Here is a 15,842-nt window from a genome sequence, read left to right on the forward strand (position 1 = left end):
GTCATTATACTTGTGAAACACAAAATCATAGTTGGCAAACTTGTGACTTAGTTTCAGTTTGGTCATCGGGGTAAAAAAAAAATGACTGATTGACTCAGCTAGATTAGGTCATAAGTTTTCTATTGCATTTTTTAAAAGTAGATAAAGAAAATAAGTATGTCTAGACTTCATGTTTGATTTTTTCATCAACTGAATAACATGTTTTGTGTGTGTTTAGTAAAGTTTGTGATACTTTATGATTAAATGCATGCATCTAAAGTATATTCGATTACTAACTCGATTTTGAATTTCTTTAGTCAAACTCCGTTAAAAATAGATTTGATTACCAATCAGATTCATTTTTTTGTATGAAACTGAGTTTGAACCTAAGTTCAGTATCCGGTCCTGATCCATTAAAGGCACAATTCAATTGTATATAAATTAATGCGAAATCGTAGATACACTGGTCAGAGGGCCTTAAAACAACCTTAGGTTCTAAATCAAATCAAATTCAACAAAGACAGGATCAGACCATAATCCAAAGAAGATCATAAAAAATGAGCCATCCAGGTGTTGATTGGCGAAAGCTTCTTTTCCTGATCTTTTTCTTTTCCGGTGAACAGACCTTCCTATTGTATCCGGCTTGGTTCTGGTGTTCTAACTTTTACTTTTTAGTAGTTGGCATGAACTTCATTTGTGTCATCCCACCTTTTTCTACAAACATCTTTGGTTCTGGTGTTCTAACTTTTACTTTTTACTGGTTCGCATGAACTTCATTTATGTCATCCCACCTTTTTCTACAAACATCTTGCAGTGCAAGTTTTACTTTTGAATAAAGAAGGGTTCGTGATCATTTTCTGGCCGTAACCTTCTAGCATCGTTCTCGTAACGATAGTCAGAGCTCACCACACCTTCACAAAAGAAAAAAAGGGTGAGGCAGATTTAGGGGTGAAAGTCGAGTCGAGTTCAGTAGGCTCAAACTCGGCTCGATTAATGAAACCTCAAACTCGACGGAAGCAGTTCGAGCTCGACTCGGCAGTTATGTGTTGTGTTCAAACTCGACTCGACTAATAGTCGACAAACTCGTTTGAATAGAATTGATATTCATTGTTACGTATTAAGCTCGAGCTCGATTCGATTAAGACTCGACAAACTCGTTTGAATAGAATTGATATTCAGTGTTACGTGCTGAGCTCGAGCTCGACTCGATTAAGGCTCGACAAATTAGTAAACTCTTTTGAATATATCAACTTGATTAAGGCTCAACAAACTCAATTAAGACTCGAGTTCGACTCAGCAATTAAGTGTTGAGCTCGAACTCAACTCGATTATTTGAATGAGTGGACTCATGTACTCGAACTTGACTCGTTAAACAAATAATTCGGCTCGAACTCGTTCACGAGCCTAGTTTTAACGAGTTGAGATCGAGTAGCTCGACTCGTTGTTCACTCCTAGGCAAATTGCATTAAACATGACATAGTTGGACGTTCTATATTTAGAAAATAAGAAGACGAAAAAAAATTTCAATCTCAAGCATGTTTCTGTGGGAGTGAACGGTTTCATTACACTCCTTAAACACATCATCTGAGTTGTCTCCAAGTGGCCTGAATTGGCGGATCTAGATCGAACCGGAGCCGTGATGTCAACTTTTAGCTAATTTTTAAAGATGTTTTAAGAGCTTTATTTTTATTTTTTAAAGTTTCGTGTACATTTTTGAAAATTTATTTTAAAAGCGATTTTGTTACAATTTTTCTTGTCTGAATCAATGAATCAGCAGTATTGAGAAATAAGAAAAATAATAGTAAACTTGTAAAACACAGGGGCGAGAAGAAACTCTTGCTCAGATTCTTACAAGAGGAGAGGCGATCTTCTAATCAATATTAAGAAAAACTTATACATAAAATGCATATCAATTTCAATATGTTTTTTGTGGTGGGAAACTGAATTGAAAGAGAGAAAAAGAAAGATGAAGTTCCTAGATCATGAGCAAAATCACTGAGTTAATTTACCCAGAAGGTTATTATAGGCTGCTCATATAACCCGTTTCAACTCTTATTGGGTACGCAAATAATCAATTTTGTCGGCAAAGTTAAGTTTTCGCGTTACTGTTTTTGCTGGAATTCTTTTATACTTTTGCTTTGCCCTTTTATCATTTCCTTCTTCAAGTCAATCGCGTTCAGATCTTCTCATCAAGTCAAACTAATGGAATTCAAATTGAACTTGAATCTCCAATAGTGTCTCAAGTAAGCTTGGCATCGGCCCGACCACGGCAGAGTCGGGCTCTGGTTGACCCGACATTTAAAACTTGGGCACAGGCTCGGCCCGACTCAAAAAATCCAAGCTCGACCCGATCCGATTACATTAAAAAAATATTTTTAATATAAATAATACTTAAAAATAATTAATGGTAATAAATTATATATATCTCAAGTTTAGTCTAAAGTCTAGACCATTTAAACATCAGTTTCCTTCACACTGAAAACCCAAATCATGACCGTACATATCAGCCTATATCGAACATTTTTAATGAAGTTAATTTCTTTAAAATTATAAAGGCCGAAGGAGGGTGTTCGAGAAATAGTTTATCAAAAGAGTGCGGAACTATGGATTTGCTATAATTTAGTTCGTCCTTGCGAGCATGTTAGAAACTAAGCACGAAGTTTTTTTTGGCGTTTCTTTCCAGTGGCGGGAAGTCGGCGTTCCCACTTCCCAATCTCATCGCGTCCATCAGTTTGGGCGAGTGGCGCGTTTTTTTGAATGTCTCAAGCCGTGGCCGGAGGCTGAGGAGGACGGCGGCGATGGGGAGTGGGAGGGGGAGCGATGGCGGAGGAAGGAAGGGTTCCCTGTCGGAGGAGAACCTGATGGCCATGCTCGAATCTTCCGGCTGCAAGGACGTCCGAGATCTCCACGAAGACAGTAAGCTCCTCTCTTCGATCCTTTTCTCCTTTGCTAAACTGTTTGTGAAATATGGTTCTCCCGTTGGAGAAATTTATGAAATTGAGGCCCTGTTTGCTTTCTTGTTCTCTTTCCTAATAGTCTTAACAATTGCAGGATTGTCCTTCCTGGAAGGCGTCCGATCGGCGACGATCATCCACCGTAATAGATCCACTCCTACATGGTCTCTGCTTCTTCTTATTCTCGTTGTTGTTTGATGAGCGATAACTGTGTGGTATGTTGCATTAATATGTGCTGTTCCTGTATGATGAGGGGCCAAATGGTTCTTCTGCAAACATCGTATGTGTTATATGTATAATTCGTTGAACTTCTAGATTTAAACGGGAGACGCTGACATTTAATACGTGTGGAATATGTCGAGAAATTTCTGCGAATTCGTTAGAAGAATCAACCTTTAAAAGGGAGTACTTGACATGCGAGTGGTAGGTAAAATAGGAGGGAATGCAGAACATGGATCAGCAAACAAATGCAGTTGATGGGATGGATCTATTGTAGCACGACGTGCATCAGAAACGCAGTAATGGAAGACGATAAGGACTGAAGGGGGCTGAGGCCTTGAGGAACACGAAGAGAAGAAATAGGCCATAGGGCAAGTAGGGTTTCGTTACATTCAATGCTAGATTTAACTGAAACCAATAAGATAAATGAAGCTTGCTTTGCGGACTCTCTCTCTCTCTCGGGAGCGGGCGGAACTAGGGCTACGGACTTGGGCTATGGGGAAGAGAAACTCGCCGGCGGCGGTAATCGCGCTGGCGGGCAGGGTTGTCCAGGTAGAGGAGCATGGAGTGTGAGTCAGAAGAGGGTGAGGAGGGAACGATGCTGTGGAGGAGCCTCGCGGTTGGGATCCTGGGGAGGCACAACAGCAGGCTGAATCCAATAAGATTATTGGAAAAAATGTCGGTTGGGAAAAGGTTCACTACTTAAATTCTTAAACTTCAAATGTGTGTTGGACATGCTTTTTTTGTTCCGTTCCTTTTTTTTGGGTTAAATATCTTCTTATATATGTTTGATTTAAACAAGTATGATTAACATGAATATTAGTTCGTTTTACGGCTTTTAAGCTATTATTTGGGGATTTCGATATATCCACGTATATGATGGATCTACTTTAATTTAACCATATGTCCTTGTAGTTCTCATTAGTGGTTTTTGAGTTAAGAAGTTAAGATCGAACAAAGTACTCTGATGCTTGTGGTAATTATGAAAATAATGATTTTCATAACAATAACATAAAGTTTTAGACTTGTAGTAGGTTAAGATTAAACAGGCACATTATATAACCTAATTTAACCCCCTGGTGTGTGAGAAGATGTTTAAGTGTCTACTCTTGTTTCTTTTTTAAAATTCTTAAAGCTGTAAACCGTGAATAGAAGGGAGAAGTTTCTTTCCCTCTTTATGTACTGACACTAATTGTTTTGTACAAGGAAAATGTATGATGCAGTTTTTCAAATCCTCAAGGATGGTTCCTGTTTAGAGTTGACTATGGCAAGTTATAAACTACTGGTGGACCTCGAGAAGGTAACTGACACCTGCATGTACATGAGATTGCCTATAAACTTGGGAATGCTAATATAGTCAACTTAAAAGTCTCTCTCTCTCTCTGCTAATTTTGATATTGTTGTGATGTTACACCAATTTGTGTTGATGGATGGTTAAAAGTTTCATCCTTAAGTATGCTTTTTGACTAGTTACATTAGTTTAGATTAACCATCTTTCCACTTGGGCCTAGATATTGTATATTTTGTAGATAAAAGTGGTAGGCATCGGTTGGTGCCAAATAAGAGGTGGCTTAGGCTGGAGTGATTTAGTGCCATTTTTAAAGAAACTGGAAACATTATATTAAATTGTGAAAATAAATAGACAAATGTTTGAAATTTTGAATTAGGCCAAAGGAAATACATGGATCCTGTAATAGTGTTTTCCAAAACAATTAGGAGTTAAAATAGCTGGTCAGGAGGCACCAATTCATTGGTCTAGAAGCTAGTAAACAGATAAAAGTATTGGACATTTAAAAATTTATAATTTTTGTGATGCACACCAGACACAGGGTGATAGTTTTTAGAGGGTTACTTTTGCCCATGTCTTGATTATAAACGAGCAACTTCTGACTGACTTCAATGGGACTTCTCTATCAAAGATCAACATGGAAAAACAAAAGAACCAAGATAAAAAATGTGAACAATGAGTGAACTGAATTCTTGAATTTAGCTGGAAAAAACAGGGAAGGCTGTTAAGTTTAAGTTATCCTTGTTTAATTAGAAGGTCAAGAATGAACAAGAGAAAAGCTGATACTGATGACTAAGCGACATGGCTCCTAGCTGCATTTGTGTTGCTAAGATTTGACAGACTAGGCACCCTGCTGGTAGGTTCAGAACATGCCTGACCTAAATGGGTCCCTAACCAGCAGGCTGTCCAAGTTTTAACCATAGAGCTACATACTAGGAAAACAAAATATTTGCTTGATCTCAACTGTGTAGTAATGAAGAAAGGCGGGTAGACTGCCTATTATCCATGACACTGTTATAATTTCCATGCTATTGCAGTGTTATCCTCGAGTATATTTACCAAGTTCAGGGACCTCGGCATCTACTTCTAGTAATTCCGTCGATTTGGTTATAGTCTCTGAGGTACTACCATTAATCCCTTTCATAGTTACTCTCTTCAATGTCTTTCATCTCTATTTACAAGACGTAGATTTATGATCACCTTTTATTATGAACATTGAATGCTTTGCTTATATTTTATTTGTAGGCATGGTCACCATTTAATTTTGGTTCCAAACAATTGGACCTTCTTGGGGAAGAGGGAAGACCAAGGGATGCTACAAAGTACATAGATCCCATGGTGAGATACTTTCATTGACATGAACTGTGAGTTTTCATACTTTTAGATGCCAATTGTTTGTCAACTGCCTTTAAAAATAAGTATACTAGCAGCTAGTTGTTCTCTTGGAATATTTATGAAATACATGTTTCTTAATGGAGTGTTATTTCTCTGCTTACTTTGCTAGTTTTTCTTAAGAAGACTAAACCATGTTGTTTATTGGAGTGCTGCACTCATGGTCGACTATCTATTCATAAGGAAAGATGTCAAAGAGATGTTCATTGCTGAGTTATTCATTTTGTTGAGCCTTTTGGTTGGCTGATGGGGCTTCTCGATAGATGGATGCTAATTGAGCGTAGGGTGTTTTTCTTTTTGGATGACCATTATCATAATCATTGTTTTGGTATGTGATATCTCTCTTCTATTCCTACTTGCTTTTGGGTAGCTTTCATCTTGTCTCCTGTGTCTGCTGTTGAGGCATGCTGCAGCTGGGTGGTTCATTTAGTGCAATGTTCTACACAGTGGCATCAACTCTTATATGCAGTATGCATTGGATAATGATGCAAAATTTCTCCTTCTATCAATTTAGTGGGCATATGCCCTTTCTGGGTGTTTGTATTGGTACTGTCTGATGAGATTTATCTCTATACCCTTAGAAGCACCAAAGATCATTCCTAAAGCTTTTTGTGCAGCTTAGATGCTAAGGGTGATTCACATGCTAGTAGGGCTAGGACACTTTAGAAAGAGATTCAGGTCCCATTCTTTTATTCTACTCTGATCTTTGAGCCTTCTTCTCTTTCTTCTTCTTTGCTTTAATTTTTTTTTTCTTTTTGTTCATTAATTAATTTTTTCCCATTCACAATATTTCCTTGTGCTTCTCTTTTTTTGTTTTTTGGTTTTTATTCACACTTTTTTTGCTTTAATTTTTTTTCTTTTGTGCCAAGGAAGCTGAAGATTCAATTCTAAGAAGGTCAAATGGTAGTTCATTACTTGTAAAGGTTTTTATGGTTATATAATCTCAATGGAAGTATAATATGAAAATTAGTACCAGAAGTCCTTTAAAGCATATGAGCTTCTGTTGCTACAATTATAATAAAAAAAAAAAGTGTAAACCTTGTATAGCATATAACCTGCTTGGTCAGTAAGTCATGAAGACTCTTGAATCATTTGCCAACATTGTCCCAACATAATATCCTCTAATAATCTTATGAAATTTACGTTCTCACTTTTAATATCTTATTTAGAGTTTCATATTTTTTTTGTTCTAATCTTGTGAAACCCATTTACACTCAGCAAGTTTCTTCGCTAGAGTGAAGTTATGTAATGGGAAGATGCAGGTTCTCTATCTGAATAAGCTGCAGTAAAAGCAGAACTACCTTGAAGTCTGTCAACACTAAAGAAGAAGACGACCAGAAGGTCATTCTGAACATATTTATCATGAGCTAGAATTTCTTACAGAAACGATGAGCGTGACTACTTCAAGAAAGTTTTTAAGGATCAATATTTTAAAAAATGCATTACCTTCTAAGGAAAAATAAGCCCACATAAATTAATTAAGAAACACAAAAATTCAAGGTGTCAAAGAGGATATCATACAATCCACAAGTTGACTCATACCAAGCTTGCAACAGCACACATAGCCACATACAACAATAGAATACTGTTGTTGGTTACATTTAAAAATGATAACAAAAATTTACCAGGTGGAAAAATGTAGAACAGCATTCAAAAACCAAACAATGTTTTTATTAACATTAGAAAGCTCCAGAAAAAAGACAGTTTACCAGGTCGATCCTATTATGTATAAGGAGGTGCATGGCTATAATCCTTGATATCTGGCACCAGAAAAAGGAATAACAGAAAATTGGAAGAGATCATATACATACATACACATCATAGCAATGAGCAGTTGCTGCTTATGTTCGAAACATCTTTATTCAATATCTTTCATTCTGTGTATATCATGCTTTTAGATGCCTTTATCAGTAAGTACACTGGATCGCCTGGTTGCTGCTGTTTGGAAATTGCTCATGTTATATTAGAATATTTACCAACCTCTGGAATGTTGATTAAAGCTTTTACCTATGGCTTATGAATGGTGCGTCTGTTCTAATTGATTCTTGTGTTGTTTGTCCTGCAGAGTTTCTTCTCTTTAACTCAGAGTGTTGCTCAAGAGCTTTCTGAGATGGATGTTTGTGAAGTGAGATCCAAAGTATGTTTATTGTAAATGGAAAGGTTGAGATACATGTAAGAGGCTTCACAAGATGAGCAAAATGCAAACACACAAATTTGAATAAGTGAAAAAGCATGTAGGAAAGTGAAGTAATTGTTAAATGTTAAGACTTAGGAACACAAAAATGTTGTGTACTTAAGGAGATTATTTAGAACCCGTCACACCTTGTGTAACAAACCAGCAATATGGACTACAGAAAGATGGTCCTGCCACGCTGATCAGTATACTGATCAATGTACACTGAGAAATACATGAGTGGCTGTACTGGTGTTTCACCTTTTTAGGTAGAATCAAGGTGTGGCCTGATATGCGCTTGATAACTTAATTATTTGGAATGATATACTGAAATGGGAAGCCTAAACCACAATGTATTTTTGAAGTCCTAGCTCTATTTGTTCATAAATTCTATGACTAATAAGTTTGTTTAATTTAAAGCATCAATTGGTTTGCTTTCGTTTCAGACACTCAGTAGATTCTTGCTACTCAATTATCTTATCATTGTCCTTGAGGTGGATTTCTTGCCTCGGTACAAGAAGTATAAAGGTACATGTTTATACATTTGTATGCAACACCAACATTTTTTGCTGTTTCATGGAACTAATGGTTCTTCAAATAATCATGGCAGAAACGCTGGACTGGGACCTTCTCAAAGAATGTCTCATCAATCTACTTTTGGTAAATATTTATTCTGCTGATATCATCAAATGGATGGAGTTCTTGTGGTCTGATTTGGGTGCTAATAGATGTGAACCTGTCTTCATAACTAACTTGAACTGAGAAAATGCAGGGATCGCGAAGAATAAATTTTAAAAACTTGATCAGGGAATGCTTGTCAATTATATCAAAGATTTCTTATCATCATGGCAAGCTCAACCATGTTGATAGAAATGCAAGCCAGGATGTCTCACATATGTTAATACCTGATGGTGATACTCATCTACAAACTGCCATTGCCGAATATAAAGATGAAGTTTGTACGTTAGCAAAGAAGTTTTTGATATTTGTATGTACTCTTTTACCATTCATAACATGGACTTTGTTTTGTTCATTCACAGATTGCAGTTTAATTTTTTTTTGTTGCATTCCAGATCATGGAACTTGACAATGTAAAGAAAGAAGCCGACATGAATGGTTTAACAACAAGAACTGATGGTTCAAGGTGCAAATGTCTGAGTTCATTATTTGAAATTTTTTTTTATGATCATGTTGCAGATCTGAGTTTTAGTGGTTTTTTCTAGATTACCTCTTGTTGAGATCATTGTAGATGAACTTACATATAATAAAGAACTGGTGCCTCTCTTTCTTGAGGTGAGTTGTATCAGTTAGAATAGCACTTCCCCCTTTTGCTTGTGACAGGTAATTCTTTTTGTGATGCTTATGCAATGCAGATCCATTACACACTGATTCAGTGTCTTTTGTGTAGATTCTATCCTAATTACTCTTTGTAGTGAATAACATGTAGGAAGTCAATTTCTCATGGTTGAGTTTGTGTTCTTACAGGGGTTCACTGATCCAAAATGGAAATTGGAAATAATCTTGCAATATTTTTGGAAGTATTGTACAAAGGTAGTACTTTCTTAGTCTTTGATTTGCTTAATTTCATTTTGATAATTGATAAGACATTTAAATTTACTAGTTGTTGCTCTTGGTTAGGTAACCTATTCTGATTTGGTTGACAAATAGGAAGGCTAATAATTTCACTAAATGAAAGTTCGAAAGATAACAAATAGAAAGGCTAGCAATTTCACTGAATGAAACTACGAAAGTCAACCCTCCCCTACATGAACAAAAAAGAGCCATAGCATAAAAAATCAAAATTTCATCTGTTCAATGTAACGACTCCCCTTGCAGCCACCAAATTATATCTTTTGGCCTGAAAAGAACAAACTTTCCATCCTATTGCCTATTCCCTCCTGAAATCTTATGGATTGGTATGCGAGATGAATTTGTGGAACGGAAGGCAAATGGTCTAATGGATAATCAAAGGATATTTTGAAGACTCACCTCTCTTCTAAAGATAGTGCTGCAAAATTAGAAGGATGGGACATGAGACTCACTCCTTTGTTCGTGTTTCAACCACTCTTGGTCTATTGATCAGGGGTAACAAAGCCAAGGATTGTGATAGTTTACTTTGTACAATTTATTGAAGTTGTAATGAACCTTGTTGCTGCAGCTTGCATTAACTCAGCCTCTTTGTAGACTTCAAGTTTAAGTGTTTAACACCACCCAGATGTTTATAGTTAAATCCTTGTAATTCTCTCACTTGTCTCAGTTTGAAATGTGATTCCACTTTTCCTCATCGACTTTTCCAACAATAACATCAACACAGTCTGGTGACACCATTGCCAATCTTTATCATTCTTCTAGAAACTCTAAAGCTTTTGGTGTTATGAGTAATCAGCTAACCTATACTGTGATGTTATAAATATTATAGCCTACTTATCAGATAGAATGGGTTTACCTTTATATCAGTAAGTTACGAAGTATCATTATGTTAGGTGAAGAAACCAAGAATTCACATTCTTTGTCATAGATTTATCTAGCTTTTCCATTCACTGCATAACTTTGTCCTAGTCATCACTTTAGAGGATTTTATTTTCAAAACTTTGGCAGTTTTTGGGGCTTTGATGTCACTTTCAATGTGCTAAACATAATCTCCTTTCTAATGATTTTATATGGATCTAACCTAGTGCTGTTTGACCAATTGAACTTTTAAGATTGAGAAAGGTTGCATCCTTGTTTAAAGAAAAATGTTCATGGTTACAATGGTCTAGAGAAACCATGAACCCAATAATTCAAATGCAGCAAACTTCAGGTTGTCTACAAGAACTTAGTCCTTCAAAAGAAACTTGGAAGAACCAGGTCGAGTCTCTGATACAATGTTCAATAAAATCAACATTGGAAAGGCTCTTTAAGGAAGCCCATTACAAAGAATGGTGCTCTTTAAATCAAACACGAGCACTCAAAAGTCAAAACTCAGGATAGAGGAAATGTGATTGTTAAGCAGTGAACCTAGGAGGAAACAGGAGGGCACCTTACAGACGATCAATTTGAAAGTTAAATCAGGTTGATTAGATAAATTAGACTCTCCATGCCATTCTTACAGCTAGGGATACCTTCCCCTTAAGTAACACCTTGCTGTGCCTTGCAGGACTGCATCCATGCTTTTTTTCCACCAATATACCACATGCATGCTTGCATCGGCACCTGCGCACCTACACCTGCACCGTGCACTTATGTAACGGGTTCCACAAAAATCACCAGTATCGTTTCCTTTTTAATCTATAACTTTGGAATGTGCTGAATAAAGTCAGGAAAATGGCTGTAAAATGTCTGCGTTTATGTCACAACTGAAATGTATTTAATGTCCATTATTACTTGACAGTTTTTCTTCTTTCTTCTGAGCTTTATTTTCGTTCAATGAGCTAATAGTGTCCTTACTAACGGCTCAATTGGTTAATTTTGTGATTGTTCCTGGCGTATCATTTAGAGTTTGGTACGCACCAGGAGATCAAATAATTCAACAGAAGATGGAACGCTTACTGGTCTGTTGCAATATTTTTTAAACGGAACTAGCACAAAAACTGTCATCAAGAAACTCAGCATGGAAATTGTCCAATTGCTTTTGGCACATGCATTTCAGGTAAATTTCTCTTCTTTATGGCTTGGCCGAGTCATCAGCCTGCATTTGTATATTTTATTATCCAAATTTAAGATGTCAATGAAATTCTTAGTCTGTATGTCTTTACCATTTGTATCTCATATCAATACATTTTTGTCACCTGATGAACAGGTAGCCAACTTTAAAATATCAACTTACATGCCGGGCGGCTGTTTCATCTACATGTTCTTTGGGAAAATATGTTTGGTTTGTAAACATGAAAGCCATTAAATTGTTGCTGGAAGCCTGGAACCAAATAGGAACTTTTCATGGATTGGAAATGTTTCAAGTTTCAAGCCATTATGTACGGTCATTATCCCTCAGTGTCTTGAAGACAACCTGTAGACAATCTTCTCCCCTGAAACTTATCAGAAGATCAGTCAGTTAGCTTCCCACCACATAATTTTTTGAGGCTCTCCCTTCCAGATTGGATCCCTTTTTGTCATTATATCTCATGCAATTATATACTGTCTATTTAAGTGTAACTGATACTTGACTTGCGTGATTCAAGCTTGGCTTGACAGTCCCAGGCTAAGACAAGATTGTGCATTGTGCAGATAGCTTATTTGGAACTAATGTTCTGAGAGTTAATTCATGTAACTATTTATTGTTTCTCATCACTTCTTTTCTGCTTCTCCATTTTACAGGCCTTTCTCTCTATACAAATATTTGCAAAGCAATTCACCTTTTCTTGTAAAAAGATGGGTTTATGTGGCTCCCTTGTAGAGATATGCAAGAACTTGCAGTTGGTCTTTGCTAGTCTTAAAAAAGTTGATGAGTAAGTTCTCTTTTCATGTCCCATCTTGGTTCTGAAGTTGCTGATTGGATTATTTCTTGCATAATTCTCTTAATAGTTTTAATTCAAATATGGTGTATCAAGCATCTTATTGGAGTCGTTGACACATTTGATTATGCTATGTTTTTTTCTTAGCGGATGTAGGGTTAATAGTTATCTTTTGTCGAGCATGTTGCATTGGTCGAAACTGGTCGCTGTACTGTAGAATCAGTGGAAAGACGAATCTAGTACGAAAAAAAATGGAAGAGAGAAGAGGTTTTTAATATATTTTAAAGAGAAGATCATAATCTGGTGTACATATCCGAGAAGGAAATATATTTGACAACAAAAAATAAAAAGATTGCTACGGGCCACATGGGTGAACATATCGAAACTGCTTCCCGTCTCCTGTCTTTGGAAAGAAGTGAGACGTCTAGATTCTAAGCATGGCCTTGCGGTGACCTCCTTAAGGTCACATCTTTCCATGTACAAAATTAGAGCAATATCCCTTGGGGTTGGAGTATGGTGCACTTTCTCATATGAAAAGCAAACAAAGTTTATGTGCTCTGTTTTCGAGAGTTAAAGGGAAATTGTACTATCAAATTAGGAAAAATGAACATAATACTAAACAATGTCATTGTTGAGAGCATCCGTATTGGAGCCATATCGTTTTTCCTGAAGACGGCATACTCTTGATTTCACTAAATCAGGTCCCTGTTGGGTTATGTTGAATATGATACTGGAGCTTCATTTCTCTTGTAGAAGTGTTCTGCCTGAGTAGACCTTATCATGACAGCGTGCCATTTAAACTCGGAATGTTCTCTTCCTGTTTTCTCGTTTTTGCAGGAAAATGGAGATCATACCTTTCGCAAAAGAGGCTCTGTTCACAGCGGCCGTTCTTAGCTCAGGCAAATGCTAACATTTGGAGAAGGCGTCTCTGTTTTGCTCGTCTCGTGCCAAAGAGAAGGTTCAAACAGGACTCTGTAATCCAGCACAGACAGGTTACTGGAGACGATGGGTCTGTTATGGTTCCGGTCTGGTTCTGATATACGTTTTAGAACAAGCCTAAATGCGAACAAAATTCCGGTACTGGTGCACATAAATGTCATGTCTTGAGCAGGTCGGACCGGCGTTTGGCAGCTTTGGCCTCGAAAAAAGTCAAGTCCAAGTTTGAATTTGAAACTAAATCCGAGTAATTGACTTGGTGGATGTCAGGCCTGGATCATTTCTCTCTGGTAGTGAGATCGGGATGACTGAAAGGCTTGGTGATAGCCCTAGAAATTGGGTATCCTCCTACCTGCATTTACGTCCCCCACAGAAGAGGCCTGTCATATCTGAATGAAGTTATCAGTCTCTGGGCTGTTGCATGAATCGCCATAAAAGCTGCTACACCATCAAGGCGTGGCCCCTGCCGTGATAGCCATTAATTGCCTCTGGCCATTAATTGCGTATCTATTGCTGAAAGAAGATTTTATTTAACAGTCTAGTTCTTCCATTTTAGTTTTAGTTCAGTTGTCAAATCCATTTATTCTCTTTTCCTAAGAAACAAACTTACAACAGACGTATGTGTAAAATTAAACAAAACTATAACAGGCCTAACATTGTGTTTTTTAATAAATAATATGAAAAATATAAAATTTTCTTGTTATAAAATAATAATATTGGCAGTATAAAGGCAGTAGGAAACATGGATCATTAGAGGTGGAGCGGGTGGTAAAAAGAGATTGTGAAGAATGTCAGCTCGTTCGAGTGAGTGGTTGAATCAAGCTCATCGTTTTACACCCTCAAAGCTTAAGGGGGCGTTTGGATGACGCTTTAGAACTGCCTTTTTGAGGGTAAAAGTCTGTTCTGCATATATAATGCTTTAAAGGTTCTGTGATAGTCGAGACAATGATTTTTACAAATCCACTTTTGAAAAATTGTGTTTTGAAAAGGAACTGTGTGTGTATGTGTGTGTATGTATGTATATATATATATACATATATGAATGCTTTTTTATGTGTCACTCTAAGACTTCCAAACAAGTCCCAAGAAAAGGGAGGAAAAGTTAAATTTATGTTTTGTTTTTTAAACTTTGCCATCGAAACGCTACCTAAACATTTTCATGATGCGTGTTTTCATCTCACGACCGAGCGACTTTTTTTTCTCTCAAAATAATCTGCTTGATTAAGTGGACCGTCTATTTATCGAGAGTTTCTCCACGAAAGATATAAAAGAAAAAAAAAAGAGGTTGGCCGTAGAAAACAGTTGTCAGTTGGAAACCATGGGCTGTGGGCTTTGGTCGGCCATGTAAATTGGCAGAGAATCCCCTGTCGTCCTCATCTGCCCTTCACTTAGCCTGTACCCTTGGGCTACCCCACATGGTTCCCGTACGAGACGCCCTCGAGGAACGCAAAAAATTCGATCAATCATGCCATGTTAACCTACTGGATCGAGACGTTAATGTTTTCATAAAATTATATATATATATAAATATATGTATGGTTTTCCTTTTTCATGGTTAGTACGGAAGGTGACTGATTCTCGAAAAGCAAAGCAAATCGGTCTTCTTAGATCGGCAAGATATCGTTACTGTTTTATTATATAAGAGACCAATATGCGCGAATCTGTCGCAGGAGCTGGTCCGTCCAAAACGAATCACGTTGATCCAGGAAAACACCTCTTCTGGGGTTACCCCATATTCGTTGCAAACAAAGAAGTATGTAAAAATGGATCATGTTGGTCATGCTCTATTGTCGTGACTAGTTTTAGAAAATAAAAATTCAATTTGATTTTTCATCTTCTTCATAAATTAACCGGTTGCATGAGAGTAGTACATGTTTAAGACGATGCAGATGTGAACATGTGGCGTTCAATGCAGCAGGTGCTGCTTAAGATTGACTGCAATCTAGTCCTTTCTAGTCAGTATTTTCTGATGGATGGCCAGGGCTGGGCAGCTTAATAAATGCCTTTGTTTATATTTGCAATTTTTTTTAGCGATTTAAAACTTTTGTAGCTGTGGTTACCCAGAAAAGGGAAGGTAATTCCTGTCATGTATTTAAGTCAAAGATGATAGAAGGTATGAATTCTTATCATCTTTTGGGCGTTAAAGAGTTGTCATTTTCATTTCGGGTAAAAAGAATGTGGGGAGGGAAAAAAAAGCGAAAAATGAAACTAATGGACCACAATGGAGGAAGGCAATGTATTGAATGAAGAAGAAACGAAGGAGATGAAAATGAAAGTACTTGGACATTTATTTTCCAATTGGTAAAGAAACAAAACTTCAGGACCGGCTCCACATCTACAGGCTGGGATTGATTCTGCGCAATATATAACCAAGCTGAACTGAGCTTATGAAAGTGCTATTGTTCTCCAGTAAAGTTTCTGACAACCTTTCTTCGATTCAAGCTTCGAACAATCGCGGGTCTGGTTTCGAG

General features: G+C 37.0%; 1 protein-coding gene across 1 annotated transcript; it reads left to right on the forward strand.

Moving 5' to 3' along the window:
* The first annotated feature begins 2,644 nt into the window (after window positions 1-2,644).
* Window positions 2,645-13,932, forward strand: LOC116260379 (negative regulator of systemic acquired resistance SNI1). The gene is made up of 15 exons (XM_031638683.2): window positions 2,645-2,895; window positions 3,031-3,097; window positions 4,359-4,452; window positions 5,478-5,561; window positions 5,686-5,778; window positions 7,898-7,969; window positions 8,452-8,533; window positions 8,616-8,665; window positions 8,778-8,993; window positions 9,079-9,149; window positions 9,229-9,298; window positions 9,491-9,556; window positions 11,481-11,633; window positions 12,299-12,429; window positions 13,273-13,932. The coding sequence occupies exons 1-15, from the start codon at window positions 2,778-2,780 to the stop codon at window positions 13,343-13,345; spliced, it is 1,440 nt and encodes a 479-aa protein (XP_031494543.1). The 5' UTR covers window positions 2,645-2,777; the 3' UTR covers window positions 13,346-13,932.
* The last annotated feature ends 1,910 nt before the right edge of the window (window positions 13,933-15,842 follow it).

This window comes from Nymphaea colorata, chromosome 9, assembly GCF_008831285.2.
Source record: "Nymphaea colorata isolate Beijing-Zhang1983 chromosome 9, ASM883128v2, whole genome shotgun sequence".
Taxonomy (NCBI): Eukaryota; Viridiplantae; Streptophyta; class Magnoliopsida; order Nymphaeales; family Nymphaeaceae; genus Nymphaea; species Nymphaea colorata.

Bases quoted from the DNA above. Each gene is read 5' to 3' on its own strand.
- LOC116260379 (XM_031638683.2), top strand. From the start codon at position 2,778: ATGGGGAGTGGGAGGGGGAGCGATGGCGGAGGAAGGAAGGGTTCCCTG. The intron at 3,098-4,358 runs GTCTCTGCTTCT...GTTTTGTACAAG, and splicing joins AATAGATCCACTCCTACATG to GAAAATGTATGATGCAGTTT. The intron at 9,299-9,490 runs GTGAGTTGTATC...GTGTTCTTACAG, and splicing joins TGGTGCCTCTCTTTCTTGAG to GGGTTCACTGATCCAAAATG.